This window comes from Rhinolophus ferrumequinum, chromosome 22 (assembly GCF_004115265.2).
Source record: "Rhinolophus ferrumequinum isolate MPI-CBG mRhiFer1 chromosome 22, mRhiFer1_v1.p, whole genome shotgun sequence".
Classification (NCBI taxonomy): domain Eukaryota; kingdom Metazoa; phylum Chordata; class Mammalia; order Chiroptera; family Rhinolophidae; genus Rhinolophus; species Rhinolophus ferrumequinum.
In genome coordinates, this window is record NC_046305.1 from 38,550,971 (window position 1) to 38,571,384 (window position 20,414).

A 20,414-nucleotide genomic window follows, 5' to 3' on the forward strand; every position below is an offset into this window, starting at 1 on the left:
ATATGTCTCATGAAGTGGTTTCATTCACTTTGTGCTGCTCTTTTTTCCGTCTTTGATTTTGTATTCTTGCCCTAGAGATATTCATGCCTACACTTACTATTTTATTTTAGTGTTGTTTGTTTCCTCTTCTCAGTTCGTCCCTTTCTACTGGTGTTCAATCTTCGCTTGGTGATTCCGTAGTGCCTACCTCCATTAATCAAGCTGCTGGTGGTTGTTCCTCTTCATATGAAATATATTAATTGTTTCACTAAGAATGAGTCTTTCACTCAAGTGTTTAGAGAAACAGAAGACAAAGACATTGAAACAACTTGGAAAGACAAAGACGTTATCTGCGTTGGCGGGCGTCATGTTCTCCCTGCCAGAGCCTGAGCAGAGCAGCCAGGGGGCTGAAGCTGCTGCTGCTGCAGTGGGATCCCTGGCAGCGACTCAGGGGGACTCAAGCAAAAGCTGGTGGCCAGGGCAGTGCCTGGCCAGTAAGAGTTCAATTTCACCCAGAGACAGTGTGGGGACAGAGCCTCAAAAAGCAGTTTCCAGGCTCGCGGCCTCACATAGAAAGGTGCTGGCTCAGGTAGTAAATGGCCTTCGACTGTGATCAAATGGCCATCAGCTGTGGCTAGTTGGCCGTCAGCTGTAACCAGTGAGCCATTGGGCACTAATATAACTGCCGTGGCTAGGCTAGCAAAAAAATGGGAGCTAGCAAGAAGATGGTGGCTGAGCCTGCAAGCGGCACAGTGAGGGTTGAGAATTGTGTTGCTCCTGGTTCCTGTGTCTCCAACCCAGCCGTCAGTGAGAGTATAGTGGTGTGACTCCCCTACCTATGGCTCCGTGGGTGTTCCTTTTTGGCCTCACCATGTCCTGCGTTCTTATGTGGGGATGGGACCGCAGACCCCGCAGGGTCCCCCGCATGACAGCCTTCACTACAGAAACACCCAGAGGTGTGTCAATGGTTGGAAAACGGAAAAGCCGCTCTGCATACTAAGGACAACGAGTACGCTAAACCAAGCAGGCTGACGGTCCCCTCAGGTCCTTACCTTGGAAGCACAACCTTGAAGACACCTACTGCTGTTGCAGATCCAGCGGGGGAAAAAAAACATTGTTCCGTTAAAAGCATCAAGCAAGCAATCTATCATCTGAGACATAAGAGGAGTGTGTGGATGACTTTCGAGTTGGGGAGCGTATTTGCGTGCATGGAAACAAGCCTGGATTTATCTAATTTCTTGGAGAAACCCAGTTTGCACAAGGCCAGTGGGCGGGGATTGTCTTCGATGAGCCCATAGACAAGAATGATGGCTCAATAGCAGGAGTTCGGTATCTCCAATGTGAACCTTTAAAGGACATATTCATCCAACCTTTAAAGTGGCTGAGGAAGGTGCAGGCATAAGATCAAGTTTGGTTTCTTGGCGAGACAGACTTTACCAAGGGCGAATGGTGTGTGTGGAGTTAGATGAGCCTCTTGAGAAGAATGAAGCGACTGTTGCTGGAATAAGATATTTTCAGTGTCAACCCAAAAGTGGCCTGTTTTCTTCTATCCATAAAGTGACTAAAATTGTCTTTCCTTCCACTATGCCAGCCAAAGCCACCTCCACCGCTGTGAGGATGGTGACCACAACCACCAGCCTGAAGCGCAGCCCATCTGTCTGTTCTCTCAGCTCCATGAGCTCGTTAGTCTCCTACGTGAACAGCAAGCCCAGATGGGCAGGATTATTGACTGCAACTTCCTCCTGTGATGCCAGAAAGATTTCAGGTGCCACTGTCCTCCAGGAAGCCCCAAGAGAGAGGAAGCAGCATGCGAGCAGCTGCCGGCAAACGGGATCTACGTAGAGGGAGCGGAGGTGGCTAAGGCCACAAGCCATGTGGGGGAAAGAGAGCAGGAGGTAGCTCTGGCCTGGGACAGACACCACCAGCATGTCCTAGAAGTGGAGGCCAAGATGGACCATCTGCAAACAATGGTGGAAATTGTTGATAGGGAGAAGGCGGAGCTTCTCAACCAACTTGAGGAGAAAAGGAAAGTGGAGGACCTTCATTCCGGGTTGAGGAAGAATCAATTACTAAAGGAGATCTTGAGCAAAAGAGCCAGATTTCTGAAGACCCTGGGAATGTAAGAGGGCACTTAACTATGTAGATATTTCTCTTAACACAGATTGGTTACAGATTAAAATGCTTATTGGTATACTCTAATATTAACTGCATAATCTGACCTTGAGACATTGACTTTAATATGTCCATGCATGTCGCTTTCAAAGCAGTCAACATTTGTATCCTGAAGAAATTGTATGTAATGACTAAATTCTATCAAAAAAAAAAAAAAGACTAAGACATAAAAAAATAACAGCTGAACCCAGAACCCAGAAGCAGAGCCCCTCTTTAACGGATTCATCTCTTTTTTGACAGATATCAGATATTTTATATTCTGGGATATGGTTTTAACTGAGTGGTCTACACTACTAGAACTTTTCATAAGGATCCCATACAAAAATTTTGTAAACATTAGAGTACTTTTTAAAATGCATTGCATTTTAGGCAAAATTATAAGTATATGTATCAAATAACAAATATAAAGGTTTGTATACCCACATTCAATCATTCATGAATTAAGATACAAATTTAGCATGTATTTTGCCATACATACTTGTACATTACTATTAACCAATAAGTGGTAAATTTGTATTTTTAAAGTGCATTACTAGTTTGATAACATAGATCGTATTTAAGCTTAAGGATGAAAACAGTGGCAATTCTAATTTCAAAATCTAGGTTATCTCACATAGGTTATAATATAAATATAATGTATGAAGTTCCTTTTTAATTGTGCAACACATAAGTTATAAACAATAAGAAGAAATGATGTAAAAGAATATAAAACAATCTTACTACTCTATTGAAAAAAAGAATATGCACCAAATTTAATCTTCACCGTCGTGTAATATAATTTTATAAAAACTGATGAAAGAACTTTATATTAATAGTTCAGAGAGATCAAAATTCAAAGTTAATTTTTAAATAATTAATTCCAACTTATACGGTATAAAAATGTAAGATAATGTCACAATTATTTACCTCTATTCATAGCATATGGGTAAGTTGATAGATATAATTATGTGCAATATATTTTTGTACATATAATTATAAGCACCCTCTATTATTAAGGTCGGCGATGTTTATATAAATAATACCTTTGTTCCAGCAATTTTGTTTATGCATTGGAGATACTCTGGAATAGTTTGAAAACTATTGTATATCAATAATAGATTCAGTGAAATTTTTAAAGACCACATTTTTATTTATTGAGCAATAATGAAAAGGGACATCTTATATGCCCATGTCTCCTGAGGCCTCTCTCAAAGGTTACAGTTTATTTCTGTTATTGAAGTTTCTTGTAGATAAATACCTGTGCTCCTTTCAAAGTCCTAGATAGATAAGTATGTCTGTCAAATTCTGCTCAGAATCTGGCAGAATAAAGTATGACACATTCTGTCAATGCATGCCCTTTATTATTTTTTTTCTTTAGTATTCTTTATGTGAAGTCTGGTTGAAAACTGTGTAGACATCCTGAAATTCTGATGATAGTCAAATTGCCAGTAACAGGACAATGCAAGTATTTCTCATTCCAATATTTGCATACAAATAGTAAAACAAGCTCTTATTTCATAATCTTCTGATTCGAGAACAATGGTTGTCAAAATATTGCCATGACTAATTATACAATAAGTAGCTGGGATTTATATTAAAAATATAGAGTCTCAGGACCATTTGAGTCTTTCTGAATCTTGAGGATAGGACAGAGGGATTAGAATGTGATTTTTTAAAAGCCCTGCAGTTTGCTATTGATGTTGTTTTGTTTTTTAAATTAAATGTTTACATGAAAATTAACACACATTTCTTAAATTTGATTTCTCCAAATTATTTATTATATTTTAATCCTCTCTTAGGACAGCTTATCAAAGATCCATTATGCACAATGAGTAAAATATTGATTGATATTATTTGCTGAATGAAGTTTATTTCTTCTAACTAAATGGACATCGGTTTAAACACTGTTTCTTAAACTGTTCTAGTTGAAAAAGCTCAGATTTTGAAACTCAGTTAAAAAATCAAATCAAATCTCAGTTCTTTCCATATCAAATTCAACTGGGCGATCCACTGAACCTCTTTAAACCTCAAAATCTTTATTTTTGAAATGGAAATTAATACTCTAAATTGGCCATTGGCAATTGAAACAACCTCAAGGCCCTGTCTCCTCCCTGGTGGTCCAGGTTGAAACTGAAAGTTCCCAACTTTCATCACATGGTTCTGGCAGCCACCCTCCCATCCTTAGGTGGGGTTCCAAAGTCACCTCATTAACATAACAAGAGACACCACTGTCTTTCTCAACACTTAGGAAATCCCAAGGGCTTGGGAGCTATGGTCAGGAATCATAGACAAAAATCAAATATATCATGGGTATAAAACACAATACTGCACTTTGTATGCCAGGACTAGCATGATGCTTTACAAAGAGTAGGCATTAATAAATAAATATTGAATTAAAGTTTGAATAATTGATTGAAGTAAGTTAGAAAAGTCACTTCATATTCCAGGACAGAAAAAAGCATGAACTAAACGAGATTTATAGTGACAATACATAGGAGATATAGATAAATAAAATAAAATCTGTAAGTCTTAGTGGGTGATCAGATATCAAGAGTAGACATTTGATTATTGTTGCTATTTCTTTTGTGTTTTTTGTCTTTTTTAAAAAAATATTATTTGATTCTTAATGCAATTTCTTAAACTTACTAGAGAAACACACATAATGTGAATCTTGTCATTATAAATACCTACTGTTGAATCATGTTCGTATGCCTTCAGTGATGACCAACAATGCTCCCATATCTTCTAACTTTTATTTCACTCGGTAGATTTTCCAAAATTTCACCTTTCTCTTTGAGCTCTCTCAACTCCATATCCCTTAACTCCGCAGAAACAAACCATTTCAACCTTCCTGTTTACTGTTTTCAATACCCTTAACCACTATCCTACCTTTATCCTACCTTTTCTTAGTGGAAAAGAGTATTCTCCATCTGTCTAAGAGGAGAGTTGTAGTGCTTAGAGATACAAACTGGAAGGACAATGACTGAGAACACAATTCTGAGGAGATAGATCGGAAATTGTAGGATAGTTAGGAGCTCAAGATTTAAGACAGAAAGAACAGGTACATGGTTATTGTCATACTCTGTCTGGAGTAAAGTAGGCCTGAACCAACCAAGTGCCTAAGGTAATGAAGAGAAAGAGAAGATATTAAATCCATCAAAGAGATAGAATTTATAAGACTCAATCACAAGATTGGATCCAAGGCATAAAAGTGAAGAAAGGAGGAATGAATTTGTCAGTTATTCTCTTTGCGAGGAGCCAATGAAAGTAAATGTTCAATTTTATGATATCCTGTGAAATGTGAATGTTTCATTAAAAAAAAAGAGCTGGAAGTGTTCAAATGACCTATAAGTAAAGCAAATGTTTACTCTGAAAGGCGAGTCCAATCCTGATCTCTGAATACAGAGACTTTTCCCATTAGATATAAGGGTTGGATCCTTCATTTATTAATGGGTCCATTCAGCTGGTATTTATTACATGACTGACACTGTGCTTGGTAATGGAAAAGATTATGACAAACAGAACTAAACTCAGTTCTTCTTGAAGGTACTTTCAGTTTAGTGAAGAAGAAAATATCAATTTAATAATCACAAAATGAAATAAAAATACAGAATCTGATAAGCATTATGAAGAAAGTATATAGTGCAGCTTACATATTTCCAAATTAGACCTTAGTAGCTCATTAAAGTATAACAATACTAAGTTAAATGGAATTCATGTTCCTTTGAATTTTTCTGTTTGTATTTTGTATTGTATTGTTTTTTTAATAATTTATAGGATTTTTGATGAAAAGATCAAACCACTCCAAAATGAGTACCATAGTCAATTGTCAGAGAATGATACAAAACTTAAATAATAAGCTTGGCTCAAAATACCATGTGAAATCCCTTCTGTATAATTTTGTATAATACTACTTCTGATAGGCAAGTTATAGATTTACAGCCTCTATAGTGTTTCATTAAACTATGTGTCATAATAAAGGTGAAAAATATTCTCTTGAGCTTCTCAAAAACATACAAAATTAGGGAATTAATTTGCATCGGGGCTTTTAAATACAGATTCAGTACCTTGCTATGTGGCATTCATAGGTCTCAAAAATAATACAAAATGCTGGGTTTGACATTTTTCAAGCAACCACAAAACTAGAAAAAAACAATAATAAATTGTAGGTAAGAGGAAAGGTAAGAACACAATAAATACTCCTTGTTTGGTTTATTGTCAAAAAGCAATTTTCAAATTTTATTTATAAAATATCACAGTAATCCAATGATGTACCTTTTCGCTATATATTGTATTTGATAGCATCGTACTTCTGAAAAGATGCAAAAAGGCGATTCTTGCAGCTGAAGGTGACCTTTATTACTTCTCTTTCTAAGTGACTTCTCCCAAGATTGCAAGGCCAAAATGAAAAATAATAATAATAATAAAAATTAGTAAGCCAAAGCTTGCAGATAAGCACTCTTTTTCTTTCTTTTCCTATACCAAATTATATTGATTTCTATGCATTCTTCTAATTGATTTTTGTTAACAATATGCAAAGAAAAGTCATTCTCAAATGTTCATTCTGTCATGGTGACTAATCAGTGTTTCTGTGTCCTGTATTTTACAGTTGGAGAAGATGCTGTGCCAGTGACCATTTTCATTAACACATGCAGCACATGTCAAATTTTCCACATTAATGGTCAGATAACCCTTATAAATGGGAAGAGTTCTGTGGAGTTAGTTAATTAGAAACCATAATCAATTAAAAAAAGTACATAAAAATTTGTTTTTGAACAAGATAACAGGACAGGGGAGTTTTCCTGGACAGTGACTACTGTAAAATGAATTTCTCCTGAAGAGGAAATGCAGGTGTAAACTTTTTTGATTCCTATAAGATGAACTTACCCAGTAAACAATTACTTTATAGCAGTCACTTTAATGTGCTTAAAATGTGACTATAAAATCCCAGTCTGTGAAGTGACTAATGCTTTCACTGGGAAAGAGTAAAAGAGGGTTTGTATAATGAGATGTAAAAGTCAGAAAGGAGATATTGGAGCTCGTGCAGTCTGAGTCATAGCAAAAATATTTAGTCAGTTTTAGATGTGTGTTGAGTGTTTACATCTATCATTACCCATTTTCAAAGAAAACTGGTAGGATAAGTGGGGCATTAAAAATTAAGTGCACTATTTCAAGTGTGAAAAATCATTTTAGAAAATATTTCTTGAGAATTCTGTTAAATGCAATTTGGATATGTTACATTCCAATCTGTTCAACTGAACTAGAAAGAACAGGAATAATAAAAGTAGAAAAAATGACAGATAAAAAGATTTTATAAGTTACATGATATGCATTCAGTATCATTCAAAATCATCACCATACTTATTTTAGTTACAAAGACTTGCTGTCTGCTTTATATACTTGACCCACATCCACACACTTGAGCATGCTCTTCACAAATGAAATGCATGATGAACTGTAAACCTCAGTCATGAAAGTTGTGTCAGTTGGCTTTTTGCTACACATACTACTCCAAACAGGTCAATAGTTAATACAACATAGAAAAAAAACAATTTTACTTAGACTAAGTATAACAATACTAAGTTAAATAAGCAAACAATTTATGTGGACCAGAAATATAAAAACAAATCAAACTAAACTCATGGTCTTTATGGTTTCAAGTCTTAAATAAGGCTAGAGCAGCCAAGAGATTAATGCTTCAGATATTGGGAATTAAAATTCCTTCACTTAAGACAGGGAGAGCAATGGATCTTCTTTATAATCCCAGTAACGAAAGGAACTTGAAAGGAAGCCAACTGCTGAATTTTAGCTAGGCTAATTCTTTCAGGAAATTAGAAAATTATGCAGACACAATTTGAGGAAACACAATTTGAAATTAAACTTTTCAACACATTTGGTGATTGGATGCCCAGTGTCATCATATCACAGTAGTTCCAAAACACATTTTTACATCCTAGGTCTGTGTTGAAGGTCTAGGGGCCTATTGGAAGCAATTGTTTAAATATTAGATTTATTTTTCAGAAAAGTGAGAAGAGGGACAGAGAAAGAAACTGAAAACGTTGATTAAAATATATAAACAATGGAGAAAACCTCCAGCAAAAAGTAATATAGTTACGAAAATATAAATTAAAATTAAAAAGGAAACATGATAGTGTTTGTGGATTATAAGGCTTGTGTTCATTTCAAAGCCAAGATCATATATTGTTCTAACTCAGGAGCAATTATTTTATGTAAGGATTAATTTCAAGGCCGTAAATAAACTATTTGATATACTATTAGAAATAATAACTGCTCACAAATACTAGTTACCTAACATCAATTTCTCCCTCTCTCTGCCTCTCTTCAATTTTGCCACCTTTCTCCACAAACCATGTAGTAAACTGTAGATTTCATCCTTGACATATTTGGAAAATAAGCTGTGTGACACTAAGTAGTATCCATTAAACAAATATAGATTGTTTTTGATCTACTCCGCTTCAACAGAAACTGCTGTGTCTGTAAGCTCTTTAATGGTCAATTAATTCCAGAAAAACATAAAAACTCTTTTTTGGCCAAACTATCTAAAATCTAGTCATTGACTATATAACTGAAAAAGAGAATATGTCCTACTTGTTGATCGTTATTCTTTTGAATATTCAATTTTATGTATTCTTAATGTCATCTTATTGATCTTAACTATTTTATTTTGCAAAATGCTTTCTTTAGGCCCATTAATATTCATGATTAGATTTAACATAGAAGAACTATTCCATTAAATGTAAATTAAATGCTTAGTTATGTGTGTTTAGAATGGTGTTGTTCTAAATTGTTTATGCTAACTCCATGTCATTATATCTAGTGCAAGTTCTGGATTGTCTACCATGCTGAAAAATGCAGCTGGGATGGGAGTTTTCTTTTGGAAGATAGATAGGTAATGGTGATTAAAAATGCTAATGATTTGGAATCAGTTCTGGTTCAGTAGAAGCCTTCTCTCGTGATCAAGCTTTTGATGAACTGTGTACCAAAATTGCTAAATATTCCCAGCTACTATCGGGCATAAGTTTCCTGATACAAAATGAAGCACTATTATCATCTGTTCCCATCCAATCTCTTTTTCTTCTTCCTGCTTCAGTTGTTGACATAGCATTCCAAGTGATATTGCCAAATACATTCCATTCCCTTGGTTAACACCATTCACTGTCTTTCTACCACTTTAGGGATATTTAGTGTCTAAACCTACTACTATCCTCTTACATGCCATTAATTTTGAATTTACACTGCCTTTCATTTATCCTGATCTGTCACATTCAAGCTTTTCTACATGATATTCTCTCTATTTCATTCCCTATTTTACCTGGGTAACTCTCTAACTTTAGTTCTAGCTTTAAAGGTCACTTATTATTTATTACAGAACTTCAGAAACTTGTAGGTCAATAACAAGAGAACAAACATTTGTATCATCAGAGTCCAAGAATGCAAGGAAAAAAGACAGTGAGGCTGAAAGAATATTAAAAGAATAATAACTTAAAACCCCAAATTTGGCAAAATAAAATAATGAACTACAAGTTAAAGCAAGTGAGCTAATATCAGGTAAGGTAAACCCTAAGAAATCTATTCTAAAGCACATCATAATTTAACTTCTGAAGACTGAAAGCAAGGAAAACACCTTGAAAATGACCAGAGAGAAATGAAACATCTGACATCATGGAAGGCAGAGAAAGTAACACAACATTTTCTTACTGCAAATGTTTCTTACAACATTTCCTTACTTACTTACCATACATTTTACATTCAGTGGAACTATTTTGCAGGAATCATGAAAAAATAAAGACATTATCACCTAAAGTAAAATGAACAGAACTTGTCACTAGCCTTAAGAAATGACTAAAATAAGTTTTTCAAAAAAGGGGAATTGAGAAATGAAACAATTGTGTAGCATCAGGAAAAAAGAGAAAATGGAAAGAGTACAAATATGATTAAACAAAAAAGACGTTCTTCCTCATGAGTTTTCTAAAGTATGTAATAATTCAAGTAAAAATTGTAACACCATCTGATACTCATGACAATAATATTTAAAAGTAAGGAAGATAAAGAAACCTAAATAGAAGTAAGCCTTCCTCACTTTGCTGGAAGTGGTAAAATGTTGATGCCAGTAGACCAATAACCATGTGTATTCAAATATTTATAGTCACCACTGAGAAAACTATGGAAAGCGATATATTCAAACACGCTATAAATCAATCAATGTAAAATCATTTTTTAAATATACAAGTAATACACATGAAGGCAAGGCAAGAGAAACAGAAAAAAACAAATAACACAATACAGAATTAAGCCCTAATATATTAATAAGTATCTTTAATGCACATGGTCTAAATAATTAATTGTAAGGCAGAGGTTAAGAGTGATAAAAATAGGTCCCAGTTATATGCCATTTTTAAGAAGTACACTTAAAATTCATTGTCATAAGTAGGTGGAAAGTAAAAAGATGGAAGAAAGATATACTGTGCAATAAGTTACTTCAAAAAGCAGGAATGGTTATATTAACATCAGATAAAGTAAGCTTCAGAGCAAAGAAATTTACTAACGGCAAAGAGGAACACTACAAAACAATAAATAAACAGCACACACAGAGTATATAACAATCTTAAATGTGTGCACAACAAATGACAAAGCCTCAAGATATATGAAGCAAATATTGTTAGAGTTGAAAGAATAAATAAGTAAATTCACAATTATAATTGGGATTGTTGATAAAACTCATAACACTAATATAAAATATCTGGATGGATGTAGATCTGAACAAAGCAATAAACCAATGTATGTTTTTAACATATTTAGACCATTCTACTCAACAACAGAAGAATAAAATCTTTTTCAAACACCCATAAAACTTTCTCCTAGGTCATAAGATAAATATTAACACATCGAAAAGCATCAAATCATACGCTCTTTGACTCTAATAAAATCAAGCTATAAATCAATAATAGGAAGACAGAAGGCAACTCTCAAATCACTCGGTAATTAAATAGCACACTGCTAAAATGATTGGTCTAGGAGGGCAACTCTAAATGGAAAATGCATTGGTCAGAATTATAGTGTAAATATGACATAGCAAAATATTTGAGGTGCAGCCAAAACAGTGCTGAGAGGTAAATGTATAGCACTAAGTACTTACATCAGGAAAGAGGAAAGGTGCCAAATCAATAACCTAAGTTCCAACATACAAGAAACTAGAAAAAGAACAAAATAAATACAAAGCAAGCAGAAGGAAAGAACTAATAATGATAAAGGCAGAAATAAGTGAAATTGAAAAAGGAGCCTATCAATGAAATGTAAAGGTGGTTCTTCAAAATAATCAATAAAATTGATAAACCTTTAGTAAGATTGAAAAATTTAAAGAGAGGAGACACATTCCCAATATGAAGACTACAAAAAGAGATTTAATAGTCATTACAAAAAGTAAAAAAGAATTCTATGAGAAATTGTTCATTGAAACACAGAAGAAATGGTCCTATTTCTCAAAACTCAGACTATCGAAACTCAACCAAGATGAGGACCTGGATATCACTATAACCAATAAGGGCATTTAGTTCCTAATTTAAAACCTCCCCAAAAGAAATCTCAAGATTTAGGTGATTCTACTGGACAAATTCTACCAAATATTTAAACAAGAATTAGTATCAATTTTATACAATTTATTCCAAAAAATGGAAAGTGGAGGAAACTCTCTAAAACAAAACTGGCCAACTAAAATTCTATACCCAGAAAAAAATATATGTTAAAAAATTAAAACAAAATAAAGGCTTTTTTTAAAAAAAATTGTTTTTGTCAGATGAAAGCTGACAGGCATCATTTCCAGCTGACCTATGGTATAAGAACAGCCAACAGTTCTTGAGATGAAGAGACACATTCCAGATCAAAGAAGGGTCTGCAAAAAGGACAAAAGAGCATGAAACAAATATAAGTATGTGAGTAAATATAAGGAGACATATTAAAATCTTTATTATATAAATATCTGTAGATACATAAACACATATTTTTCTTCACAAGATTGTTTAAAGTGAAAAAAATAATGTGCGTCTGGGTTTAGAATACATCTAAAAGTTTAAAAAAGAATACAAACAATGCTGGAAAATAAATAGAATTATTCTCTTGTAGTGTTTTAACATTGTATGTGGAGGAGAATATTATTTATAGACATTGTGATAACTAAAGCATGCATGTTGTAATCAGTCATGCAATTAGGAAAAAATAAAGGTAGAGCAAAGCAGATAATAGAGAAGACAAAATAGAACACAAAAACTGAAAATTATTCACTTCACCCACAATAAGGCAAGGAAGAAGTAAGACAGGAAAAAACAACAACAAATGAAATATATAGGAACAAATAGTAAGATATGTGTAAATCTGGTCATATCGATACTTATTATTAAATATAAATGGACTATACACAGTGTAAAAGGGAGGGATTGTCAGAATAAAAAACCAGGACAACTATATATTTTTATGCAAACACATTTAAATATAAAGGTAAAGAGAGATTGAAAATAAAAGAGCGGGGAAAATATCACATAATCACTGTCATTGGAAAGAGAGTTAAGAATAAAATATGGGGTTAGGGGAAAATAGACATTTAAAGGTGAAATTAATGAATTTACGTACTAGTATAATGTAAGAGGAATGTTGACAAGGGAAGAAAGCTTTAAAAAGAAAGTGTAAAGTGGTATGGAAAATAATACAAGCAAAAAGTGGAACTCCTAAATTTACATTACAGAACCATATATATATATAATTTTTATTCTTTGTTTTTATATAACATTAACTAAAGGACAAAAATACATAATTGTTTACATATAGTCATAAAATATTTTTCCACATATTTTATTGTTTTCACTATTTGATTGCCTGTAATTAAAAAAAGAGATCTCACATTTTTGCCAAAGACAGTGCTTGGCTCACAATAGGCACTCTCTATGTATATCTTTAAGAATTTTAACATTAATTCAAATTAATGTCATTTGAATTTTCTTTCTCACTAACTATTTTAAGATCTGATTGAATATCAACCTTGATACCATGATCACTCATTTAAAAAAAGGATATATATCAGGTTTTTCTAACTTATATTATAAATTCAACCAAAATGTCATTAAAACAAGTAGAAGTCATGATTGGTGGCTTTGAAAAAAATTCCCAAATTGAAGTTAATAAATGCCAAACACAATATTTTCCATGCTAAAAATACCACTAGAGACAGAACAAAAAATATTACGGGATAATGGTTGAGTGATTTTTAAACTTTTTTTGAGAGTCCCTGCCATTTTAGTAACATTGCAAAGTGTTTCTATTCTTTATAGGCCAGCTATTATTCCTTATGTCTAAAATGCTGTTTGAAATAAGAAAACATTTGTATATGTTCCCAAACAGTGTCATTTATATATTTTGCTATTCTCTTTTTTTTAAAATTTGTAATTAAAAGGAAAAGTCAGAAATATAAGCCAGATAGCAGGGAAGATGAAATGTTTAATGCCATTCCCTAGAATATGTCTCACTGAATTGCCCCGCTGATTTATAATTCTTTCATAAGGATTTTGAATGTTTGTATGTTTACTGAGCATTATTTCAGGGAGAGTACTATAATTGATATTATGAATATGATTTTTCAATACTATTTTTTATTTAAGAATCTTTTGAAAACCTTGTTTAGAACAGTGGATACCAATTAAGCTGCCAATTTCCTCAGCAATTCTCTCTCAAAATTACTTCCAAAGACCAAAATCTGTCATTAGGTATTTGCTAAAATTTTACTTTACTCACTGAAGCTGAAAGATAGTTACCTAATAAGTAATGTATTATAATCAAGACAAGCAATTCAAAGTATTTATTAATTATAATCGTAGTATAAATAATGCCCTCTTTGAACTGCAATGAATTTAGGTTATCAGTTTACATCAGTGTTGTGTTCCATAGAAATAAAATGTGGAACAATTGTAATTGAAAATGAAAAAGCAGGGTCAAGAATCACAGAAAACATGAGAATGACTGATCTTTCCTAACTATATTAAGTTCCCACAGAGTTTCTTTACTCTCAAGACCAATAACTACATACAATGATCTCATTGTATTTGTTGCACTTTTACAATACTATTTATTAAATATACCTGGTTATGTCATAGAAGAGCATAAAGGCCCATGTAAGACTGAAATCATACCTCTACTTGTTCTATTATGATGCTGACTAACAAAATTTTGGCAATATTGTCTATATACTTTGGGTCCTTAAAGGAAACAAATGTATATGATTTTAGAGAACATTTCTTGAGCAGTTATGATGTCATTCCACAGAGCTGTTTTCAAATGCAAATGTAAGTAGAGATTGTATTTGGCTTTTGTAGACGAGTAAGTGACATATTAACAAAATTGCATGCAATACACTAAAGAACTAGAAGCAGTAGCTCATAATGACACCCTTACACAATGTTTTTATCAGCTTTCAGAATTTTTTATCATACTAATTTTGTCTTTCTTTCCATACTGACAGCATTTTCTAATTCCTTATTGTTTCCTACAAATTTTCTATTAAAAATGAAATGATCAATTACATTTTTAGAAATTCTATATATTGAACTCCCATCAGTGTTCTCTGGAATAACATAAAACAGGATTATATCTATAAAAGTACTTTGTAACCTAACACACACACACACACACACACACACACACACACACACACACACACATATGCATACCCTAAAATTGTCATCAAAGGAAGCTAATGAAGAAAGTTAAAGAAATGAATATACTATAGTACTACAAAAATAATTAATTAAGTACAAGTAGTAAATTGAGGAGACAGCATCTAAATTTTAAGGCTTCATTGAGATATGAGTTACATATCATAAAACTGACACATTTTCATCACACAATTTAATGATGTTTAGTCAATGTACAGAGTTTAACTGCTATCCTCATGATCTGAATTTAGAATATTTCTGTACCCCCCAAAAGAAACATGATGCCATTGGTAGTCACGCCCTCTTCCCACCTCAGCTTAGGCCACCCCAGGTCTACTTTCTGTTGCATAGATTGTCTTTTCTGGACATTTCATATATAGAGCATCATACAATATATCTTTTGCAACCAGCCTCTTTTTCATTTAACAGACTGTTGATAAGTTTCATCTATTTTGACATGTATTAACAATTTCACCCAATTTATTGTCAAATATAAATCCATTGTATGAATAGGTCACGTGACATTTACCCATTTACTAGCTGATGGACATTTGCATGGTTTACACATTTGGTTATTATGTATAGTGCTGCTGTGAACATTCACATACAATCTTTGTGGGGTTTCTTTTTTTTTTTCTCTTTGGTAGATATCGAGGGGTGAAAATGCTGAGGTCTTATGGTAACACTTTATGTAACATTTATTAAACAAATGACAAACTGTTTTCCAAAGTGGCTGTACCATTTTACACCCCTACAAACAGTATATGAGAGTTCCAGTTTCTTCCCGTTGTCACCAACCATTCTTGTTGTCTGCCTTTTTTATTATAGTCATTCTAGTGGAGATGAAGTGATTCTGAAAATGTAGTCAGTTGAGTAGAACCACTGGACTATATAATCTCAAACCATGTTGTCTGTCATTAGTTCTATTCAATAACTTACATTTGCCTTTTAAGATGCAAAAATAAAGGAAAATTTTTATCCAGGTTTACTTCTTCCACTCTTAACTGATATATCAATTGAGACAGATTTACAGAGATAAATATCAGAGAGACTGCTTTGCTTTCAATACTTTGACTATTTGGTAACTACACATCAGACCACTTATCTCTATTATGCTGCTATAAAAACAAACAGGCTGTGTTTCAATCAAATGACAGTTCGTTAGAACCAGAAGGGTAGAATTCAAGGGGCATATGGAAATATAGGTGATTTCGTTTCTAGTGAGGTATTTTAAACAGCTGGAGTTGAGCCTCTGCTGTTTTTCCAAACTGGAGCCTAAAGTTTCACACATGAAAACCTTAACCTTCAAAAATTTTCCAGCAGCTATATAAAAATTGGTTTTACTAGAGGAATTGTGCAATTTCCATACTCATTAACTGCTGGAAATGGCACTTTTTCATAGGTTATATATACACCCTGTATATAAAGTTGTTTATTAGTACCATCTAAGCACTTTACAGATAGTTGATGGGCGACTCTGTATAATTTACCTTTTATTTGTCTTTGGATTCTCATACCTTTAAGACTACTGTATGCATCAAAAGAAAGATGGAAGCTAGTGTGTTGACATAATTAGATTACTCCAATATTACCCATGCTTTCTTATTATTAACCTAAACGAAGCAAAAGGAGTTTGAATACTTCCACAATTCTCTTTAATTTTAGTACTCTAAAAGAATGTCACATAGGTAGAGATGCATAGTAATGTTTTATTATAATTCTAATCTGTCAACTAATTGAGGGCCTACTATGTACCAGATACTGTCCTGGATACTTGGACAAAAGTACTGTCTTCATATTTCTTACGTAACAATGTTTCTTTTGTGAAGCCACTAGAGGACTTTGCACATGCGATATTGTAACTGGTGTTAGAATGGAAAATTGGCCATGTTAACGATGCTCTGATTAGAGATATATTTCATACTAACTAAATGTTCTATAATTACTGAAGTTAACAATTGGGAAAAGACAAGCCAGATGTGTAGCAATACACACACACACACACACACAAACACACACACACACACACACTAATAATAATACTGTATACTAGACATATAAAGATAGTTTTTATCTAGAGAGAAACTAGACTCCTACCAAGAAAGATAAGATTTAAAAAGTAATATTAAAATTAGTGACAAGTTAGGAATAGATCTATGGCTTCCTACAAATGAGATATTATTTTTTTTTAATTCAAAAATTCTGGAACATTTCCAGGGATCAATATATGAATATGTCTGATTTTGTAAATCTTGGGCTACATTTGTAAGGCAATAACCAACATGAGGAAATATCAGATCATTTGCTTGTCTTATCCATCAGATTATGATGTATTTCAGAACTGTAACATTCTGTTTCACTTACGAAAATAATCAAAATAATGTGACTACTTTTGTACAATAAATACCAACTACTCTCAAAAAGAGAAAATGATCTTTTTGCAATTACTAAGTTGTAAACTCCTTGAAGATAAAGGTGTGCCATATTTGTCTTCTCATCTTCAAATCTAAAATTTCTTGGCATATTTTAAGAATTTAGAGAGCATTTATTGATTTATAGAAATTTTAAGTTTCTATTTCTTTTTAATTATTCCTAATTTCACCAACCTCTTAGCACATATATATTATTCTAATATCAAGGAAGAAACCAAAATGATCCAACATATGAAGACATCTTCATTATCTCCCAGGAGATATTTACCCATATCTATATCTGTGTCTATCTATATCTATATTTTCTGTATTTATATCTGTGTACGTACCTATACATATTTTTAATTTATGTTATGATTTTAGGGAAAATAATTTCACACTGAAAGAAATCCAAAGTATTTCCTAATTCAACAACCTATGTCTTTTTTACTTTCAGTAAGTAAAATAGTTAACAAAGAGAAAATGTACTCTTGCTGAATGTTAGATTCAAAGACACAAACTTTATGTACCATAAATTTTAAAGAAAATTGATGAAGATCGTACTGTTGGGCACTTTGTTTCTGACAAGAAAAACAACTTAAACCTCTCAGATGTCAAACATTAATGATAACCAACGTGCATATCCATGGTCCAGTAGCTGTTGGTACTTAATTTCAACAAAATCATGTTCCTCCTGCAACCTTTACACAGTGTGGCTGTGTAAACTTGACAGTAACTTTAAATCTTGTTGACAACTACTTCCCTTACTTTTCAGCAGGCAGTCAGTTGCAGATCAAATGGTATCACACAGAATGGTAATTCCTAATTTCTCTCCATTCTCTAAACTCAAATGTCATTTTGGAACAAGCAGAAACAGGGTCAGAAATGTTAAAGCTTCCAAAAAGAATATGCAACCAGCTGAACAATTAGAAATGCAGTAGAAAACAGTGGGTCAGTTTCATTTCAACATAAAGATCACCCTGACTTCTAAATTGTTCCAAAAATTATTTTTTGATAGTGGAGGGGAAGGAATTGCTTCTCTGGTAGTAAAGTAGACTGAGATTACACAATCAAAATCAAAATGATGGCAGACAAATGACTCCCTTAGGTTAAAGGTTTACTCCAAAAATGGACATGCCATGTAATTAATACTCAGAGAATTCCCCCTTGCTACTATTTGCAAGGACTTCCAGCAGCCAAAGTACAAATGTCTAGCATAGTCTCCATACTGAGATAGGTAAGTCTGTATGCACATGTTAAGAAAAGTAAAAACCTATGGATGGATCTTGAGATTATTATGCTGGGTGAAATAAATTAGACAGAAAAAGGTGAGAACCATATGATTTCACTGATATGTGGGATATAGAGCTGAAAACAACAAAGGAACAAGACAAACAAATAAAGAAACAAAAACTCATAGACATAGACAATAGGTTAGTAGTCACGAGAGGGTAAAGGGGGAGGGGATGGTACTGTGTTTCCCCGAAAATATGACCTGGCCAGACCATCAGCTCTAATGCATCTTTTGGAGCAAAGACCTGGTCTTATATTAATTTGTTCTCCAAAAGACGCGTTAGAGCTGATGGTCTGGCTAGGTCTTATTTTCAGGGAAACACGGTAGATGAGGGTAAATGGGGTCAAATACATGGTGATGGAAGGTGAACTGACTCTGGGTGGTGAACACTCAATGTGATATATAGTTGATGTACTAGAGAACTGTAAACCTGAAACCTATGTAACTTCACCAAACATTGTCACCCCAATAAATTTTAATTAAAAAATAAAAACTCATAATACTCAATATATACTGATAACAAAAGATGAACACAAGTCACGTTTGACTTCTGCAATTACAAGAGGTGCTCAAAGTGGTTATCATCAGCGTCCAGACACTTCTGATTACTGCGAACTACTGCTTCAGCAGCATTGACCAAAGTGTCCTCTTGTATACATTTTTTTGGCACCCTGGGTATATCTGTGTGTGTGTGTGTGTGTGTGTGTGTGTGTGTGTCTGTATCTAATTTTAACAATACAAACAAAATTTCAAACTATATACATATATATATATATGTGATTTTTGGAATCTGTGAAAATGAATCAGTGGTCAATTTGGTCAGCTATAAAAGTAGACATAATTTAATATACTTATTAAAAAAGGATGGCTTTGAGTCCTGAATTTCCAATTGATGAGATGAACAATCTTGGTTAATTTCCTTAAACATTCTGACTGGAGATGTCTTATCTGTAAAATGAGGATAGATATTCCTCACACTTTAATTGTGTCAGTAACACATAAAAAACTCAGTAGAGCCTGAACATACCAATCTAACAATACTGCACTGTAAACAACTCCCACTCTAAATATCTGTACATTTCTCAAGGTCTTTTATCATCTGTATGATACATCTTTCCTTCTCAGTCTTCATAATTTCTCTCAGGCAACATCTCATTTTGTGGCACTGAATTATCCTCCAGGAAAAATTCACCTCTTCTATGCTCTCATAGTACACCATGGGAATCTATTATACTCCACTTACCATTTTGTACTGAAATTGTTCATTAATGCATCACTCTTCAACTGGATTTGGAACTTCTTAAAATCATATGCCATGTTCCATTAACATTTTTATCTCCAGCCTTCAACACTAAAATCTAGCACAGTCTAGGTGCTCATTTATTGTTGACAAATCGATATTCTAGGATTGGAAATAGGGTCAGAGTAAAAAAAAGTAAACAATTGTTTAATCATCAATCTTACTTTTATTTTGTTTTCTCTTTCCCCTCTGGAACTACATTTTTAAAGCAGGAGATTTGAAGAAACACACTTAAGAACTAGATAATTATTTATTTCATTGATGAATTTTTAGAGAAGGCATAGCAAAGTCCAGAGAAAAAGATTCAAATAACTAGTTTTAAGAGGTACAAGAACTTGGAGTCTTGAGATCAAAAATCTCTTTACTAATGTTGTTTTTATCCAAGCAATAAGTAGAGAGAATTTTAAGATAGCATTTTGTTGAGGAAAAAAACAAACAAACATTTTATGTGTGTGTGTATATATATATATATATATGTGTGTGTGTGTGTGTGTGTGTGTGTGTATATGTGTGTGTGTGTGTGTGTATATATATATATATACATATATATACATATATAAATT

General features: G+C 33.2%; 1 protein-coding gene across 1 annotated transcript in view; it reads left to right on the plus strand.

Moving 5' to 3' along the window:
• The first annotated feature begins 253 nt into the window (after positions 1-253).
• Positions 254-20,414, plus strand: part of LOC117015062 (CAP-Gly domain-containing linker protein 1-like) — a 44,970-nt gene continuing 24,809 nt past the window's right edge. The window contains 5 exon segments of the mRNA XM_033093446.1: positions 254-473; positions 1,389-1,430; positions 1,433-1,786; positions 1,789-2,019; positions 2,022-2,098. Coding sequence (XP_032949337.1) covers positions 254-473; positions 1,389-1,430; positions 1,433-1,786; positions 1,789-2,019; positions 2,022-2,098 — 924 coding nt within the window.